The 19,030-nt window shown below is 42.4% G+C and overlaps 1 protein-coding gene across 1 annotated transcript in view; it reads right to left on the bottom strand.

Moving 5' to 3' along the window:
* Positions 1–1,907: 1,907 nt before the first annotated feature.
* The window catches only part of LOC100565322 (sodium/hydrogen exchanger 2-like), a 34,156-nt gene continuing 17,033 nt past the window's right edge, over positions 1,908–19,030 (bottom strand). The window contains exons 5-11 of the mRNA XM_062963893.1: positions 18,257–18,346; positions 16,828–16,898; positions 16,026–16,190; positions 15,440–15,551; positions 12,935–13,069; positions 3,585–3,651; positions 1,908–2,678 (exon numbers count right to left, since the gene is read on the bottom strand). Coding sequence (XP_062819963.1) covers positions 2,539–2,678; positions 3,585–3,651; positions 12,935–13,069; positions 15,440–15,551; positions 16,026–16,190; positions 16,828–16,898; positions 18,257–18,346 — 780 coding nt within the window. The 3' untranslated portion in view covers positions 1,908–2,538. The remainder of the gene's footprint in view (positions 2,679–3,584; positions 3,652–12,934; positions 13,070–15,439; positions 15,552–16,025; positions 16,191–16,827; positions 16,899–18,256; positions 18,347–19,030) is intronic.

Raw genomic sequence — 19,030 nt, 5'->3', positions numbered from 1 at the left:
AGAGATTTAGAGAGACTACATATTCCAAATATTGCCCTCAGTCATGCAGAGAGTTAAACCACTGAGCTGCTGAACTTGCTGACCAAAAGGTTGGTAGTTCGAAACCAGGGAGCGGAGTGAGCTCCTGCTCTTAGCCCCAGCTTCTGCCAATCTAGCAGTTTGAAACATGCAAATGTGAGTAGATCAATAGGTATTTATTTATTTATTTATTTCTGGTGTTTCTACCCCGCCCTTCTCCCCTAGGGGACTCAGGGCGGCTTACAAGTTGGCAACACAGTGCCATCACATCAACAATACAATAGGCATTAAAAACTAAAAACATTTAAAACATCATAAAAACCAATATACAATAATAAACATTACCATGCACCGAGGTAATGTCCTTTCATTCACTAGACCTTGTTAATCCAGAGTCTTAAAAACCGACCGTGCCAAGCTCGAAGGTTTATTCATTGAACGCTTGAGCACATAGCCATGTCTTTAGTTTTTTTCTGAACCCTAGAAGGGAAGGAGCCTGCCGGATGTCACTGGGGAGGGAGTTACACAGCCGAGGAGCCACCACCGAGAAGGCCCTGTCCCTCGTTCCCACCAGCCGCACTTGTGAGGCAGGTGGGATCGAGAGTAGGGCCTCCCTGGATGATCTTAAGGTTCTCGTGGGCTCATAGGAGGAGATACGTCCGGATAGGTAAATTGGACCGGAGCCGTTTAGGGCTTTGTAGGTCAAAACCAGCACTTTGAATTGGGCTCGGTAGCATATCGGCAGACCGATATGCTACCGAAGGTACTGCTTCTGCGGGAAGGTAACGGTGCTCAGTGCAATCATGCCTATGGCCACATGACCTTGAAGTGTCTACGGACAACGCCGGCTCTTCAGCTTAGAAATGGAGATGAACATTGAGCACCAACCCCCAGAGTCGGCTGTGACTAGACTTAATGTCAGGGGAAAACCTTTATCTTATATACAAATCCCTAACATATGGACTTATCATTTGTCTTCTACTAGGCAGAGAGCCTTCTCGATTGTAGCCCCTTATTTATGGAATGCCTTGCCAGTTGAAACTCGAACTATCCGAGACCTACTTGCCTTTCGGAAAGCCTGCAAAACCTTTCTCTTCCGACATGCTTTCGATGGGTGAAAAACTCGGGGCTATGTCTGTTCTTATTGTTATTTTAAAGCTAATTGTATTGTTTTAATCTATTTCTGTAAACCTCTCCGAGCCAAATTGGGAGTAGCAGTATACAAGTCTAATAATTAATAAATAAATATACAAATCTACAAGTAATTGAATCTACAGGAATCAAACCTGAATTGAAATGTCGGGAACCAAGTGTAGCAAGAAACCAGGCGGGATTCTCCAACAAGAAGATGGAGTAAAACTTTATATGCACGGATGCTAGTGCATTAATGACTTGCGGCACTGCACAACTGAATGTCAAAACAAGTGACAAGTGCTCATTCGGAGGTGCAAAGCAGTGGCATTTAAAATAAAAATATCCCTGTGCATAACCACAAAAACATTTGGGTAAACCTGGCACATACATATATATATATATAGTTTTAGCCTCCTTGGTGTATATCAATACACCAAGGAGGCTAAAACTATCCATTAATTGAACCTCCTACATGCTTAACCAACTATAAGCAGGTTTGGTTGGCACTTAATGCTCAGTGCTTAATGTTATCATCAGGGGTTATGCTTGAGTCTCAGGTTTTGACCCAGAAACCTCAGGACCTGGGATAATCGTAAGCTATGAACTTTTCTTGATGGCAAACAGAGTCTGAGGCTGAAAGAAGAGGAATCCTATTTGGGACCCTCTATACCTGTGACATAGTTTTGCTGAAACCTCGTCAACCCATCCATGAGTTTCGATCACTTTAGAAGATATTGGAGACTTATGGTATTTTGGTATTTTTTAGTTTATTTACAGATATACATACTGTGCATAGAAGAAAGCACATCTTAACACTTACAAGAAAACATGACTGTCCCATATGAAATCCCTGACCAATTCTGGTCTCACACTGTAACCATTATGCAACACTGCTCTGTTCATGATGTTTGACAGATGGTGAGGGAAGACGAAATGAAACCAAAATCTTCCTACAGATCCACTCACTGCATCTCTTAGTGAACATCCACACTGCAGAGTTATAGCAGTTTGATGCCACTTTCACTGCCCTGGCTCCATCCTAGGGAATGCTGAGATCTGTTGTGACACCAGCACTTTTTGGCAACTCACTGAACCACAATTCCCAGGCTTTTGTAGCATTGAGCCATAGCAGTTAATGTGGTATTAAACTACCACTCCTTCAACATTGTTGATATTGGTCAACAATATCTGTGAGGCCACAGGATTCTTATTCCTAATGTCCAGAAGTCATTTTCCTGTTTCTATGGTAAGTTCAGGAAGATATCCTCCATATGTACAGGTATTGTACTGTACTGTTTCTATGATGTCTACAAATTCAAGAAAGAAATATATAGATATAAATACAAGCAAAATGGGAAGAAAAGAAAAGCCAATAGTGGTACAATGTCACTTTTCCTCTGAAATAGGGCTTTTGGCTGTTTCGTCATCATTAATCCGCTGGGAAGAATCTCGCTGCAGAGGTATGATAAAACCCACTGATCTTGACCGGTTGGATTTTACATTTGGGGCTTTCCTGGAATGTTTGGCTGCAGAAGGAAGAAAAAATGGCACTTGTTGTTAGTCAAGGGAAGGAACAGGGATCCAAATGAAATTTCAACAAGATCCCTTCTTTAATTTTAGCATGGTAGCTAGGCGCAGGCTGGAGAGCAAGCCAGCTGAAACCAGCTGCAATGAATCACTCTGACCAGGAGGTCATGAGTTCGAGGCCCGCTCGGAGCCTATGTTTGTCTTGTCTTTGTTCTATGTTAAAAGGCATTGAATGTTTGCCTATATGTGTAATGTGATCCGCCCTGAGTCCCCTTCGGGGTGAGAAGGGAGGAATATAAATGCTGTAAATAAATAAATAAATAAATAAATAAATAGGATATTCTGCATCAAGGGATGCATTCACACTGAAGAATGAACACACTTTGACACCACTTGAACTACTATGGCTCAAGGCAATGGAATAATAGGAGTTATAGTTTGGGAAGGCACCAGCACTCTTTGGTAGAGGAGGCTAAAAACTTTGTAAAACTATAAAACTCATGATTCCACAACATTCAGCCTTGGCAGCTTAAGTGATGTCAAACTGTATTAATTCTACAGTGTAGATCAGACATGGGCAAACTCTGATCGTCCATGTGTTTTGGACTTCAACTCCCACAATTCCTAACAGCCTCAGGCCCCTTCATTTTCCCCCTCAGCCACTTAAGCCGGAAATGAAAGGAGAAGCCTTTGCCTTGTTTGTGTTTGTATGTCTCCTTGTATTTGACTGTAAAGGCATTGAATGTTTGCCTGTGTAAATACTGTAATCTGCTCTGAGTTCCCTTGGGGAGAAGGGCGGAATATAAATAAAGTGTGTTGTTGTTGTTGTTGTTGTTGTTGTTATATCTAAAATTGTCTGCCAATTCACTGATAACTTGATTTATCTAACTAATAATGCAACTTACCAGTTAGGGACCTGCACAACTTGAGTTTGGGGCTAGTCCCACCATCCAATGAATAGGATCCATCCTTCTGTGAGGGGAAAGAAAGATAATAATAATAATTATTATATAAATAATGATCTGGGAGCCAAAATCATTTAGACTGGCCATTGGGAAGAGCAGCACTTCAAAGATGAGTGTCTATGATTGCTGACTAACTGTTTTCCTCAAGTAGAGCAAATCCATTGAATCAATGATAGTTAAGTTATAGAAATGTGGACATACCATTCAACGATTGATCTTATGGGTTCATTCCCTAGTATTTGTAGGCATGGTAGTTGCCACCAATACAGTTAGAACTCTTGCAGCTAAGTTATTACTCAAGTCTTGAGTTGAAATATAGATGACTCAAATAAATAAATAAATATGGTTGGTATTCTGTATTGGAGCTATGGGTATATAACCTACAGCAGATGGTTCTCAACCTGTGGATCCCCAGGTGTTTTGGCTTACAATTCCCAGAAATCCTAGCCAGTTTACCAGCTGTTAGGATTTCTGGGAGTTGAAGGCCAAAACATCTGGGGATCCACAATTTGAGAACCCCTGAGCTAGAGATGTAGATCCATAACTTGTCTGCATTGATTTTTCTTACTGGAAACCTATGTATATATGAGGCCATGATGGCGCAATGGGTTAAACCGCTGAGCTGCTGAACTTGCTAACCCGAAGGTTGGCAGTTTGAATCCGCGAGATGGGATGAGTTCTCAATGCTTCTGCCAACCTAGCAATTCGAAAACATGCAAATGTGAGTAGATCAATAGATACTGCCTTGACGGGAAGGTAAACGGGGCTTCATGCAATCATGCCGGCCACATGACCCAGGAGGCTCTCCAGCTTAGAAATGGAGAGCACCACCCCACAGAGCCGAAGATGAGCACCACCCCTCAAGAAGGGGAAACCTTTACCATATCTGTGTTTCTGGACATTGAATGTTTGCCTTGTGTTTTTTATTCTGGAATCTGCCCTGAGTCCTCTCGGGAAGACAAGGCGGAATACAAATAAAATATTATTATAAATGCCACCGTGTCTGTCTTAAGAGCCAGCTGCCTGAATGGGCAAAAGGAAGTTTAGCGTCCAATCAGGGGGCAAGGAAGTGGACATTTACACTTCGCCTGTATGGCTGTGACAATTAGAACCAGGATCCTAGTAAGTTTTTATTGCATCCTTGCTCACTGACAGGAGAGAGGAGAAAACATCACCCTCTTTATACCCCGCTTAGAAGTTGAATGAACCTCCAGCAGCTGGCTCTCAAGTTGGGCTGGGGAGGGTCAGGACAAGAGACATGACTTGGTTCCATCACCTTAACCAATCAAGGATTTCAGCAGATCATTTTTAGATATGCAGCCATGGCTAGAAGAGGCAATAAAATGGGCAAGATAGAAAGACTTTATGGAGCAGGGTTGTATGTTTTCCGGGCTGTATGGCCATGTTCTAGAAGTATTCTATTCTAGAAGGAGAGAATACTTCTAGAACATGGCCATACAGCCCAGAAAACATACAACAACCCTGTGATCAAGGCCATGAAAGCCTATGACAACACTTTATGGAGCCTCCGGTGGCTCAGTGTGTTAAAGTGTGTTCTTATTGTTATTTTAAAGCTAATTGTATTGTTTTAATCTATTTCTGTAAACCGCTCCGAGCCAAATTGGGAGTAGCGGTATACAAGTCTAATAAATAAATAAATAAAGCACTGAGCTGCTGAACTTGCAGACCGAAAGGTCCCAGGTTCAAATCCGGAGAGCGGAGTGAGCGCCCGCTGTTAGCTCCAGCTTCTGCCAAGTTTCCAGTTTGAAAACATGCCAATGTGAGTAAATCAATAGGTACCGCTCCGACAGGAAGGTAATGGTGCTCCATGCTGTCATGCTGGCCACATGACCTTGGAGGTGTCTACGGACAACGCCGGCTCTTCAGCTTAGAAATGGAGATGAGCACCAACCCCCAGAGTCAGACACAACTGGATTTAATGTCAGGGGAAAAGGTAAAGGTAAAGTTTTCCCCTGACGTTAAGTCCAGTTGTGACCGACTCTGGGGGTTGGTGCTCATCTCCATTTCTAAGCTGAAGAGCCGGCGTTGTCCGTAGACACCTCCAAGATCATGTGGCCGGCATGACTGCATAGAGCGCTGTTACCTTCCCACCGGAGCGGTACCTATTGATCTACTCACATTTGCATGTTTTCGAACTGCTTGGTTGGCAGGAGCTGGGGCTAACAGCGGGCGCTCATTCCACTCCCGGGATTTGAACCTGGGACCTTTCGGTCTGCAAGTTCAGCAGCTCAGCGCTTTAACACACTGCACCACCACCAGGAGAAACCTTTACCTTTACCTAGAAAGACTTTTGATTCCAAAAGAGGGTTGAATTTGGTTGCCCATGAAGTTCCTTCCAATTCTAATCTTCTCATTCCTGAATACTGCTTGTATAAACCTCCATCTGAACTTCTCCCAACCAGACTGTTTCCATTTGTTTCCATTTTTCCCAAGATAAGGAAGAAGTCGTAGATATACACAAAACCCACACACCACCACAAGAGGACAAGGGGAGCTATGTTTACAGACAATTTTGTTTCCTTCCATTGATGTAAAAAGTTGAATCCATCTTAGGCACATTTACCCAACGTAATCTGGAAAGCAGCCTACCTGCCAACTGAGCAAAACAGAACTAAATTTGGCCCGTTTATACACAGGGGTGTCTTGGCTCAGAGACAAGTAGCTGTTGGAGGGTTTGCTAAGAAGAGATTTGTGCAAATGAGAGCGCCGTCCTTTTTGCCGAAACGCTAATCTCCACTCCTCAAGAACTCCTGCTCACAGACAGAAAGCCTGAATGTGTCTGCTGGGCTTCTAAAGCAAAGAGCCAGCCTCTGACGGAGGTGCGACCTGGCAACTGGGCCCCAAAGCTTAGCCTGCCAACTAACACTGGAGAGCTCCCAATTCGGTTTTCCAGGTAGCTTTGTCTCTTTTCCCTGGGAACAAGGGACCTGGTGCTCTTTGTCCATTGTTTTCCAACCTCTCTGCAATTGCAGCGACAACAAGTTGTACAGCAGTTGAATAGTTCCTGAGAAGGTTATCCAACAAACATGCTCTAAAGGACTCTAGAGAAATACAAGGGTGAAAAACAGAAGGTAGAACCTTCCAGATTGTTATTTTGACTATTGTTTCTGAGCAAAAAAATAGTTTTTTACATTGTATTGTCGGAGGCTTTCATGGCCGGAATCACTGGGTTGCTGTGTGTCCTTCAGTCTGTATGGCCATGTTCCAGAAGCATTCTCTCCTGACGTTTTGCCCACATCTATGGCAGGCATCATCAGAGGTTATGAGGCATGTTGGGAATTAGGCAAGTGGGGTTTATATATCTGTGGAATGTCCAGGGTGGGAGAAAGAACTCTTGTCTGTTGGAGGCAGGTGTGGATGTTGTAATTAATCACCTTGACTATCTTTTGATGGCCCTGTGGCCTCAAGGCCTGGCTTCTTCCTGTCTGGGAGAATCCTTTGTTTGGAGGTGTTAGCTGTTCCTGATATTTTTATATTATTTTAAATATTTTATATTATTTTAAATATTTTCATATTATTTTATATTATGTTTATATTGATATTTTTATATTATTTTCAACATTTTCATATTACAGTAGAGTCTCACTTATCCAACATAAAAGGGCCGGCAGAATGTTGGATAAGCGAATATGTTGGATAATAAGACGAGCCTATTAAACATCAAATTAGGTTATGATTTTACAAATTAAGCACCAAAACATCATGTTATACAACAAATTTGACAGAAAAAGTAGTTCAATACACAGTAATGCTATGTAGTAATTACTGTATTTATGAATTTAGCACCAAAATATCACAATGTATTGAAAACATTGACTATAAAAATGCATTGAATAATCCAGAACATTGGATAAGCGAGTGTTGGATAAGTGAGACTCTACTGTATTTTGTATTGATATTTTTATATTATTTTAAATATGTTTATATTATTTTTATATTATCTTCTCATTCTCTCTCAATCTTATTGAGATTTTCTAACGTGGGTTCTGTCATCAATCCCATTAGATGCTCAATGTGGAAAAATAGCATTCCAGCCAAATACAAACCTGAAGCTTTGAATTTGATTTGATACACCAATGGTTCCCAAATGTTGGTCCTTCAACAGTTTTGGACTCCAGCCTAGGTGGACAAGACTTTGAGGAGCTGAAGTTCAAAATACCTGGAAGACCCACATTTAGGAACAATTGCTCTCTCGTTTTATTTTTAAAGTGTTCATGCCTTCATTGGAGATCTCCACCTATCTCGGTATAATAGTGAAATGCTCAGTTATGAGAACTCTCTTTCTTCAATTGACAAAATGCTTTTCTTTCTTTTTCTTTTCCTCTCTTTCTTTTGCCCTGGAATGAAAGCATTCCCAGTGGAAGAGCAATATTATCTTCTTAAAGGTAGAGCCAAAAGCCATATGACACAGACTATCCGTAATTGGATCTCGCTTCTGTTCCGGAGGGTGAGGGCATGGTGCATGAGCCCATGGGAAGCTAAGTTCATTCCCATCATGATGATTTATATCAAAACATCCCAAAGCAGCCAGTAGATTTCAGCTCTAGTCCCATTTTGTGCCATAGAGGGATAACAAGCCAGTCTAAAGCAAAACCCCTCTGAATCCTGAGACAGCAAGAACTATCACTCACCTCTCCCTGATCATCAAGAGCAAGGATTCCTCAAACCAAAACATCTTCCTTTGGGGAAAGCAGGCTATTCACACATCCAGTGCTCAGCCATGGTGACACACTGGGTGACTTTGGGCAAGTCACACTCTCTCAGCCTCAGAGGAAGGCAAAAGCAAATCCCCTCACATCAAATCTTGCCAAGAAAACTCCATGATAAGAGCTTACCCAAGGGCCTCATCACACTCAAGCATGTATCCGCTTTAATAAACTTTAAACGCTGTCACTGTTTCCTGCAGAATTTTGGAGTTTGTAGTTTAGGGAAGGGTCTTTAAACTGCTCATCCAGAGAAGCCCAGGGCCTCCCTAAACTACAAACTCCAGAATTCTGCAGGAGGCAGTCACAGCATTTAAAGTGGGTTTAAAGTGGCTCAAGTATGGGGTTTTTTTTGTTTTTGTTTTTTTCATGTCAGGAGCGACGTGAGAAACTGCAAGTCGCTTCTGGTGTGAGAGAATTGGCCATCTGCAGGGACGTTGCCCAGGGGATGCCCCGATGTTTTACCATCATGTCCCCACATGGGAAGCTAGAGCTGACAGGCGCTCTCCAGATTCAAACCACTGACCTTTCAGTCAGCAGTCCTGCCAGCACAAGGGTTTGACCCATTGTGCCACTGGGAAGCCCTTAAGTCAGAAATGACTTGAAAGCACATACCCTGTTTCCCCTAAAATAAGACATCCCCAGAAAATAAGACCTAGTAGAGGTTTGGCTGAATTGCTAAATATAAGGCCTCCCCCGAAAGTAAGACCTAGTAAAGTTTTTGTTTGGAAGCATGCCCGTTGAACAGAACACCAGAGCATGCAGGATCGGTAAATGTACATACCATAGATTGTTGTACATGGAAATAATGGTAGTAACAAGAAATTCTTGAAAGGATTCACAGTTTGTCTGGTTATGCTGGTTTGTGATGACAACTACTGTATGTATATAATAAATGTTCAATTTTTTTGTTCAACAATAAATGTGAATTTTTCTTCATGGAAAAATAAGACATCCCCTGAAAATAAGACCTAGTGAATCTTTGGGAGCAAAAATTAATATAAGACACTGTCTTATTTTCGGGGAAACACAGTAGCAAATGCAAATGCAAATGCAAATCAAATACATTCTTATATCTCACTGTTACTGTGTTAGGCGTTCCTCCTTTCCATTGCATCAGTTTGCTACATCATGGTTTACATTATTTTCCCATATTTGTTTTCATTATTTTTTCCATTTCTTTTGATCTTGCAAATATAGTTGCAACAGCTTCACCTTGTGGTCAAATGAAGAATACATTTTTGCTTAGCACAAGGCCTCAGGAATTACAAAAAATGACATTCTGATGTGTTTGCGGGGAGTAATCTGGACTGTACCAAATCGGCGATTGAATTGTTTGTATGGCTTATTTTTTTCAGTTGAATACACTTTATCCACTTGAATTTTCAAAATCTGTGTGCTATATTCTGAATATATATGTGTGCAGTTTAGGAATGTGAGTCAATTGTGTGGATTTGGAATGTGAGGTACACTTGGTTCTTGCAATGAAAATTGGGCCATTTCAACAAAACTTTCAAACCCACTTAAATTCATTTCTGTTTGTTATTCTCATGTGTGGGCCAATATGTGAGGATGGTAAACAATTGGCTCAACTTCTTGAGCCACCACATTATATTTTGCTTCTCCGTGACATTATTCCATTTCTCATTCCTGCTATTTAAAACAAAATAATACATACAGCATACAATTCTACCCTTGGACTTGTGCCGGTTCCCAAGCCATTGAGTCCAGAAAAAAAGAAAGTACTATAACCAGTAGGCAGAAATATGGTGCCAGTCCTTGACATGTTATGGAAAAATAACTGCCAGTCCCCCAGACCATAGAAGCACTGGTAAAGATCACACAGGGAAGTTATGTGAGAAATAGACAGAATAAAGATATTTTCCTTGAAATAAATGTATAATATTGATTGACTACACAGATTCTCAGGTGGAAGAATGGGGTTAATGTTGTTGACCACAAGAACCTAAGAATCTTGACAACTGTGGCAGCTGCTGGTAGGGGATTGACTGCAGGCTTTAGTCACGTGGTTCTCAACCTGGGATCCCCAGATGTTTTTGGCCTACAACTCCCAGAAATCCCAGTCAATTTACCAGCTGTTAGGATTTCTGGGAGTTGAAGGCCAAAAACATCTGGGGATCCCAGGTTGAGAACCAATGCTTTAGTCCAGGGGTCCCCAAACTACGGCCCGGGAGCCACATGCGGCCCATCGGAGCCATTTATCCAGCCCAAGGAGTTTCTTCCAACCCTCTTTATTATAATAAACCCTCTGGACAAGGGGAGTGTGTCCTTGCTGGTTCTGCTGGACCTCTCATCAGCCTTCGATACCGTTGACCACGGTATCCTTCTGGGACGACTCGCCTGGTTGGGCATTGGAGGCACTGTTCTGCAGTGGCTCCACTCATTCCTGGAGGGACGATCCCAGATGGTGTCACTGGGGGACACCTGCTCGGCTCCACAGCCATTGTCCTGTGGGGTCCCGCAGGGGTCGATATTGTCCCCCATGTTGTTTAACATCTACATGAAGCCACTGGGAGAGATCATCCGGAGTTTCGGGGTAAGATGTACCCCGCAGATGATGTCCAGCTCTGTCACTCCTTCCCACCTGTCACTAAGGAGGCTGTTCAGGTCCTGAACCGGTGTCTGGCCGCTGTCTCGGACTGGATGAGGGCCAATAAATTGAAATTGAATCCAGACAAGACAGAGGTCCTCCTGGTTAGTCGCAAGGCTGAACAGGGAATAGGGTTACAGCCTGTGTTGGACGGGGTCGCACTCCCCCTAAAGACGCAGGTTCGCAGTCTGGGGGTGATCCCGGACTCATCGCTGAGCCTGGAGCCTCAGGTTTCAGCGGTGGCCGGGAGAGCCTTCGCACAACTCCGCCTCGTGCGCCAGCTGCGCCCGTTCCTTGGGAAGTCTGACTTGGCCACGGTGGTCCACGCTCTGGTCACATCCCGGCTGGATTACTGCAACGCACTCTACGTGGGGCTGCCTTTGAAGATGGCCCTGAAGCTCCAGCTGGTGCAGCGGGCGGCACCCAGGTTAATAACGGGAGCGGCTTACAGGGAGCGTACAACCCCCCTGCTAAGCCAGCTCCACTGGCTGCCGATATGCTACCGAGCCCAATTCAAAGTGCTGGTTTTGACCTACAAAGCCCTAAACGGTTCTGGTCCTGCCTATCTATCCGAACGTATCTCCTCCTATGAGCCCGTTAGAACCTTAAGATCTTCCGGGGAGGCCCTGCTCTCGATCCCACCTGCCTTGCAGGCGTGGCTGGTGGGGACAAGGGACAGGGCCTTCTCGGTGGTGGCTCCTCGGCTGTGGAACTCCCTCCCCAGCGATATCCGGCAAACCCCTTCCCTCCTGGGATTTAGAAGAAAACTAAAAACTTGGCTCTGCGCCCAGGCATTCAGCGAATAAGCTCATTGGCTGTTGTAATAGGGTCGCAAATCTGTAATTGTAGCAGTAGTGAATGACTGAGGATGGTGCAATATCGCTGCTTTGCAGCGTTTTAATTTTTGTATACTTTTTATCATGTTTTATCATGTTTTTATCATGTTTTAATTGTTTTGTTTTTATAGTATATTTGTTGCTGGCCCTCGTGGCAGAATGTAAGCCGCTCTGAGTCCCCTCGGGGAGAAGGGCGGGGTATAAATGCATGTAATAAATAAATAAATAAAAATTATATTATTATTATTATTATTATTATTATTATTATTATTATTATTCATTGAGGCTTGGTGGCCATCTGTCAGGGGTACTTTGCTTGTGTTTTTGGTGAACAAAGGCAGAAGGGGGTTGGACTAAATGTCCCAAGGGGTCTCTTCCAACCCTCTTTTTTATCATCATCATCATCAACAACAACATTGAGGCTTGGTGGCCATTTGTCAGGAGTGCTTTGCTTGTGTTTTTGGTGTGAAAAGACAGAAGGGAGTTGGACTAAATGGCCCAAGGGGTTTCTTCCAACCTTCTTTTTTAATTATTATTATTATTATTATTATTATTATCATCATCATCATCATCATTAACATTGAGGCTTGCTGGCCATCTGTCAGGGGTCCTTTGCTTGTGTTTTTGGTGCAAAAAAGCAGAAGGGAGTTGGACTAAATGGCCCAAGGGGTCTCTTCCAACCCATTATTATTATTATTATTATTATTATTATTATTATTATTATTATTATTATTGTTATTATTATTAACATTGAGGCTGTATTTGTTCCTGTTTGGTTTTTTTAAAACTTCAAAATAAGTTATGTGCAGTGTTCATAGGAATTTGTTCATAGTTTGTTTTTTTAAAACTATAGTCCGGCCCTCCAACGGTCTGAGAGATCGTGAACTGGCCCCCTGTTTAAAAAGTTTGGGGACCCCTGCTTTAGTCCATACTTTAAAGGAGCTGTTCAAATTTCAGCACCTTGGAGAGCTCCATCAAAAAATCAAAACCCAGAGCAGTTCCATTGCTCTACTAACATAAGAACCACCATCCACCACTCTATAGGATACAATGTTAAGACGACAACGGCAGAAGCGGTATTTTGGTCAGCTTCCCCCCCCCCCCAATCCCTCCTCATACCTCTTTGCTCAAGTGATCAGAGTCACTGCTGTTCATATGGACCTGCCAGCTCTTCTGTCTGAGGATCAGAATCTGCTTTGCTTGTTCCACCGGTTCCGTTTCTCCAGGAAGAGTATGCCTGTTATATGCCGGCACCTGGTGATGTGCAAACCAAGCAAGATAGCACAATGGCTGGTCATTGATTTTCTGTACACAATCACTACAACTTGGGTATGTATGTGCTGTGGACAATTGGTGACATCCTACCCATGACTTACAAATATCTCAGTGTAGATTGCATACACATATTTCTCTTTTTTGGGTGAGGCAAAGGGAACTCTTCTGCATCCTTCTGCATATCATCCAACTCCCGCCACACACCTACAAAAGCTGACAATCTGTCCCAGTGATGGCCAACCTATGACATGCGTGTCAGCACTGACACGCCTAGCCATTTTTGCTGACACGTTGCTGCATGCAGATTGATTGGATGACTATGTCTTTTGTGGCCAAATTTGGTGTGATTTTGTGATGTCTCAGAGACCCTCGAGTCATGACCCCGCAGCCATTAAAGGTCAGACTGAAGAGGATATGGGGTTTTTTCCAACTCACCAAGATTCCGTTCCCTTCCAGATGTTCCCTGTTGACAGTTTGGGTCCAAAGCTAATTACAAAAGCCTTTGAAACAGAGCCTGGTTCCTTGGAAAGTGTTGTGTTTGATAGAAAGTCGTTTCTCAAAACACACCACTCTGAGAAGGAGATTCGGAGACGAAGCGCGAGATTAGCTGAGAGAGAGGATCCTAATTAAACCGATTCCCTTGGGAGTTTTCAGGGAGGCTTCCATCTGGCAAAGAACTCAGGTGAACTCAGGCACCTGGTTTGGGGAAGATTTTGAAGTCCCATAAAAGTTCTGGGCACAGGCTAGCCATCGCGGTGTCAACGTGTCAGTTGGAAAGTTAACATCGACTCTTGTTCCTGCGTTCTTCAGCGGCCTGATGGCGCGCTACTCTTGAGTAGACCGGGTGTTGCGGCTCGTCTCCCTGTCAAGACTGGACTGCACTTCAGTTCCACCACGACCAACTTTGCCTTGCCTTGCTTCCTTGCCTTGCCTTGTTTTTCCCTGCCTTTGACATTGAACCTAAAACTTTCTTGAAAGACCTTGCTTTATTCCCCACTCAAACTGCTTGGAAGTTTGAGTGTGTTTTGGTTATTGGATTGAAAAACTTGATCTCTAATACTGGACATTTAACTTTATATTACCGGACTATATTTGACCTTTCCTAAAAGTACTATTGCTGGACTATATACTCTGCTTATTTTTGTTGAATTCTTTTATTGCTTTAATAAAGATATTAGATTGTTTATTGGCCTCCGTGTTGGTTTCCAGTGCTCACGCAGCTTAGAGGCATCACAGATTTGGTCCAGTGGTTTTGTTGTTTACTCCATGGGAATTATGCACATTACATTTATATATATCATTCTATTATCATTCTATTATTATTCTATTATTATTGTAGTATATTATCATATTATTACCAATAATATATTATTATTATATTATTCATTATTCATGACTACATTGAAACTAGAATAGAGAGAAATCAGCGTGGAAACTGCAAGAGGTACCATAGATTGTTGTACATGGAAATAATGGTAGTAAATAGTTTTTGATTTATTAAATACAATTATATATTACAATTATACATTTTTGTTATTTAAACTATACATATTGCGAAATTATGGGTTTTTTTTCTCTCAAAGTGACACACCACACAAGTCATGCTAGGTTTTTTGGGGAATTTTGACACACCAAGTGCAAAAGGTTGCCCATCATTGATCTATCCAATACTACTGTTCCCAGGGATAGAGGAGATGGAGTAGGAAGGCATTTCAAGCAATGAAGAAGTGATGGCCTGGTCTCGGTGGAGAAGAAATGCCTTTCCTACTAAAGACACACAAGCCACATCATTTGCTCCTTTGTGACTTGAATAGCCTCTTCACCAAGAACAACATGATGGAAGGCTCTAATTCCATTTCAATGTTACCTTTTGAGTAGAAGAGGAAGGAGGTGGAGGAGCCACCAATGGTAAGGGATTGTGGACACTATAGTCTCAAGTCTCCAGAGGAACTTATTATGCCAAAAGCTACACTGTCAAGGTATCCTAGACATCCTAGACATCAAATCAATTTCTGGGTTCATTGGTCTTGCCATCCATGACGTCTACCAGGGCACATTTAAGAGCATGATGCCCATAGTGACATGAGGCCAGATTAAAATAATCTCTCTGTCATCTATTAGTCTTCCATGATTAGTCTTCGTACTTCTCACCATTTTAGATGAGACTGTAACCTGCCTTTGTCCCCTCCAACTTGAATGACTGGGTCAAAGCTGCCGTTTGAATTTTCCAGAATGCCCTTGAACACAGCATTGTCTTTGGGCATCATAGAAAAACAGAAGGATGGCTCCTGCCCAGGTAGTTGATTGTAATGGTTTGCATTATCTGCTGGGAAAGAAACACCCACATACCGTTCTCCTTGTTTTGTACAGGTTCCTCTCCAATATCTTTTGGATGTCATCCACCATATCTATGGTGAGGCTCTCCGAGTCATTGACTGTGGAGGCAGGTTTGTCACTGTTGCTGTGAAAGAGGGAAAGATACAAGTTATGGGAAAGGGTAATGGTACTTATGGGGCAAGGAGACAAACCTTATTATTATTATTATTATTATTATTATTATTATTATTATTATTATTATTATCATGATGATAACACATTGCTATACTGACAAAGAGAGTTTAGTAATTTCTGAATAAATAGATGTTGCTGTTTATATGAATTTTTTCAATATTACATGGAAGACTGACATAAACCAGATCAGAATAAGTGTCTATGAAGCATATTCGCATCTCAAGGTGACACCAGTTCTGTGAGCCTCCCAAGCGAAACCCATATCAATTATCCACTATAGGATCATTTCAAATGGTAATGTGATTCACTAAACCCAGTACTTTCAGTAAGCAAAACATATGCTCTGCCCCTGAACTAAAGCATAGCAATAAATGTCGAGGAGTTGGTGGTGGTATTCAATAAAGAAACAGCTAAAGGCACATACAGCAGTGAAGTATGGGCTGGCCCGTAGATGAGTTGTCCTGCTTCTGCAAGCTCAATGGCATGCTTCCGCTCCAGTTTCTCATAGAGCAGCACAATGCTTGACTTAGGTTGCACATATTCCCGGAGCAAAAACTTCTGTAGGTATTTGCTGTTGAAGTATTCCAACCTGTCCAAGAAAGAAAAAGAGAGAATGAGACCTTTGGTAAACATAGCAAGGGTCTCTCTTATTTAGGTTTTTGTTTACCCCCTACAGAGAAAGGATTCATGAACAGGATGATCTGGGCCTTAAGGAAACAAGAAAGGCACTTCCAGGATGTGGCTATGGGAATCAAATACACTTAGCCCTCCACATTTGCTAGTAGAACTCTTGCAAAATTTATTATTGACATATTTGATTGTATTGTCAACTTCCAACCAAAGTTGACCACAGAGTTGAACTAGAGATTTTTTGGCATAACATTCCCTAGACATTTGTTGAGTCCCCCAATACAATCCTATGGTCAATGTCAACTGGCTTTCAGTGTTCTTTTCCATTTTTGTAGTGTTTCTATGCCCCTAACTCCATCAAACTATGGAAAGATGGCTATATTTTTATCCCACCTTTTTAGTTAAAGAAAGCAAAAGAGGGGGATAAATGTCTCTTTTTGTTAGGCAACGATTATCTGCTTTGTGACATGAGGCTGAACGGTGCTGAGCTTCATCCCTCGTGGGAACTTTATGCAAACAGAAATCAAACTTGCAAGTAGTTGTTTTGTCTCTCCGCTTTGCACATGTAGAGACTTGTATTTTTAGCACCTCCTTACTTGTCTTTCCAATAATACTGTCCCCAGTGACCCGATATATCTTCTATGCCAGCCAACAAATGATCCAAGAACTAAACAGAAGAAAAAATAGAGAGAGAGAGAAGGATTTACTATGCACGGTGGCATTGTTGCTGTTACATTGATGAGGAACTGAAAAATATGGATTTTTAGACATATATTGTATGCACATTAGAAGCAGTGAAATGTAGAAAAACCAGGCTCTCTCTGTGTTAAATTTTAGGGATGCACAAGCTGACAGGACAAGCTGGGAGAAGGGGGGCCAGTTTTTTATACATTCCAGTGAGAATTGGTTCCTAGTACAGCCTGACAGGTCAAGAGTGGCCTCTTGATGGATCTCTCTTTTGGTGTCTGTGACTTGCTACATGCTTTTAAGAATACTTAAGATAGGAAAATGCTGATTGTACATATTTATGTCCATGTACGTGAAGTGACGTACTAATGACGAGATGTATGTAGAAGCATTTTCTTTGTCTGAAAATGTATAAAAGGCAAGTCAACGCCTTAATCGTCTCTCTGGTTTGCTTTTTGGAAGAGATTCCACTTCCAGGGACTCAGCTGAAATAATAAACCAGACTTTTTGGCCTCTCAGAAGGATCTCTCTTGTGTTATCTCTCCCTTCATCTACAACAACATAAAGGAGATAGCATGGGCATCCCACAGACAAAACAATGGCACATTTTTTGTCATGGAGCATATTACTCCAATAAAAGGTAATGGAAGCTACTTTCATAATTGCTTTTAATCTTCGACAAACTACCACATATGCTATTACATTTTCTTTTTCAAAGCAGGTTCCAGGTGCCCATTCACATTACACAATTATAGTGACAATCTACTTTAACAGTCATGGCTACATCTCATGAAATCCAAAGAGTTACCATTTCATAAGGGATTAAAACTGGGGCGTGGGGTGTATTTCCATCATATTCTGTGGGCTCCCAAACCTATATAACATAGGGTAATCCACAGCATTGCGGCAAACATATTATTGTTGTTGTTGCTTTTTTTTATCATGTCAGAAGCGACTTGAGAACATACTGCAAGTTGCTTCTGGTGTGAGAGAATTGGCTGTCTACAGAGACATTGCTCAAGGGACACCCGAATGTGTTACTATCCTGCTGAGAGGCTTCTCTCATGTCCCCACAAGCTAGAGCTGACAGACCGGAGCTCACCCCATCTCGCCGATTCAAACTGGCAACCTTCAGGTCGGGAACCCAACCTTCAGGTCAGCAGTCCAGCCAGCACAAGGGTTTAACCCATTGCACCACTGCGGCACATTTGCGCCACCACAGCTCTTGTTGTTGTTGTTGTTAAGTTATAGGAACAGTTATTCCCTCCAAGATCTTCAGGGAGCTAATGCATCTCCTTAGCCCCCCACTATTTCCCATTCCAGTGAATGGAGACTTACCCGGATGTGAATTTGTTCTCCTACGGTGGGAGCACTTTCTTGTTCTCTGGTGACATCCAGCAAGTCAACAAGGGGGCGAATGGTCATACCCTGTAGAACAAAATAGAGGCACAGCAGGAAGAAAATATACCCATTTAATATCTACTAATCACTTTGGGTCTAAAGTTGAGATGTGAGGAGCAACTATTACTTAAGGTAAAGGTAAAGGTTTCCCCTGACATTAAGTCCAGTCGTGACTGACTCTGGGGGTTGGTGCTCATCTCCATTTCTAAGCCGAAGAGCCAGCATTGTCCATAGACATCTCCAAGGTCATGTGGCCACTGGCACGACTTCATGGAGCACCCCTACCTTCCTGCCGGAGCAGTACCTATTGATCTACTCACATTGGCATGTTTTCAAACTGCTAGGTTGGCAGGAGCTGGGGCTAACAGCGGGCACTCATTCTGCTCCCGGGATTTGAACCTGGGACCTTTTGGTCTGCAAGTTCAGCAGCTCAGCGCTTTAACACACTGTGCCACCAGGGGCCCCTAACTCTTACTCAACCAACATAGAATTACCCAACATACAGTATCTGGAGACGATGGGATTGTAGAAAAGGTTAGATTAGGCCTTCACAGGTCGGGAATGCCTTTTGTTTTGAGAACCGTGCTGAAATGGACTGTATTTATTTATTTATACCCTGTCTTTTAGAAGGATCTTCCATTAATATTTTGGCTCAACTTCTGAACCCATCTCTAGCTTCCTCACAAAGTTAAAAAGACTGATTACGTGTCT

The sequence above is a fragment of the Anolis carolinensis genome, unplaced genomic scaffold, assembly GCF_035594765.1.
Source record: "Anolis carolinensis isolate JA03-04 unplaced genomic scaffold, rAnoCar3.1.pri scaffold_12, whole genome shotgun sequence".
NCBI lineage: Eukaryota > Metazoa > Chordata > Lepidosauria > Squamata > Dactyloidae > Anolis > Anolis carolinensis.
Note: the sequence above shows the minus strand (reverse complement) of the source record. Positions and strands in the feature narration are given on the sequence as shown.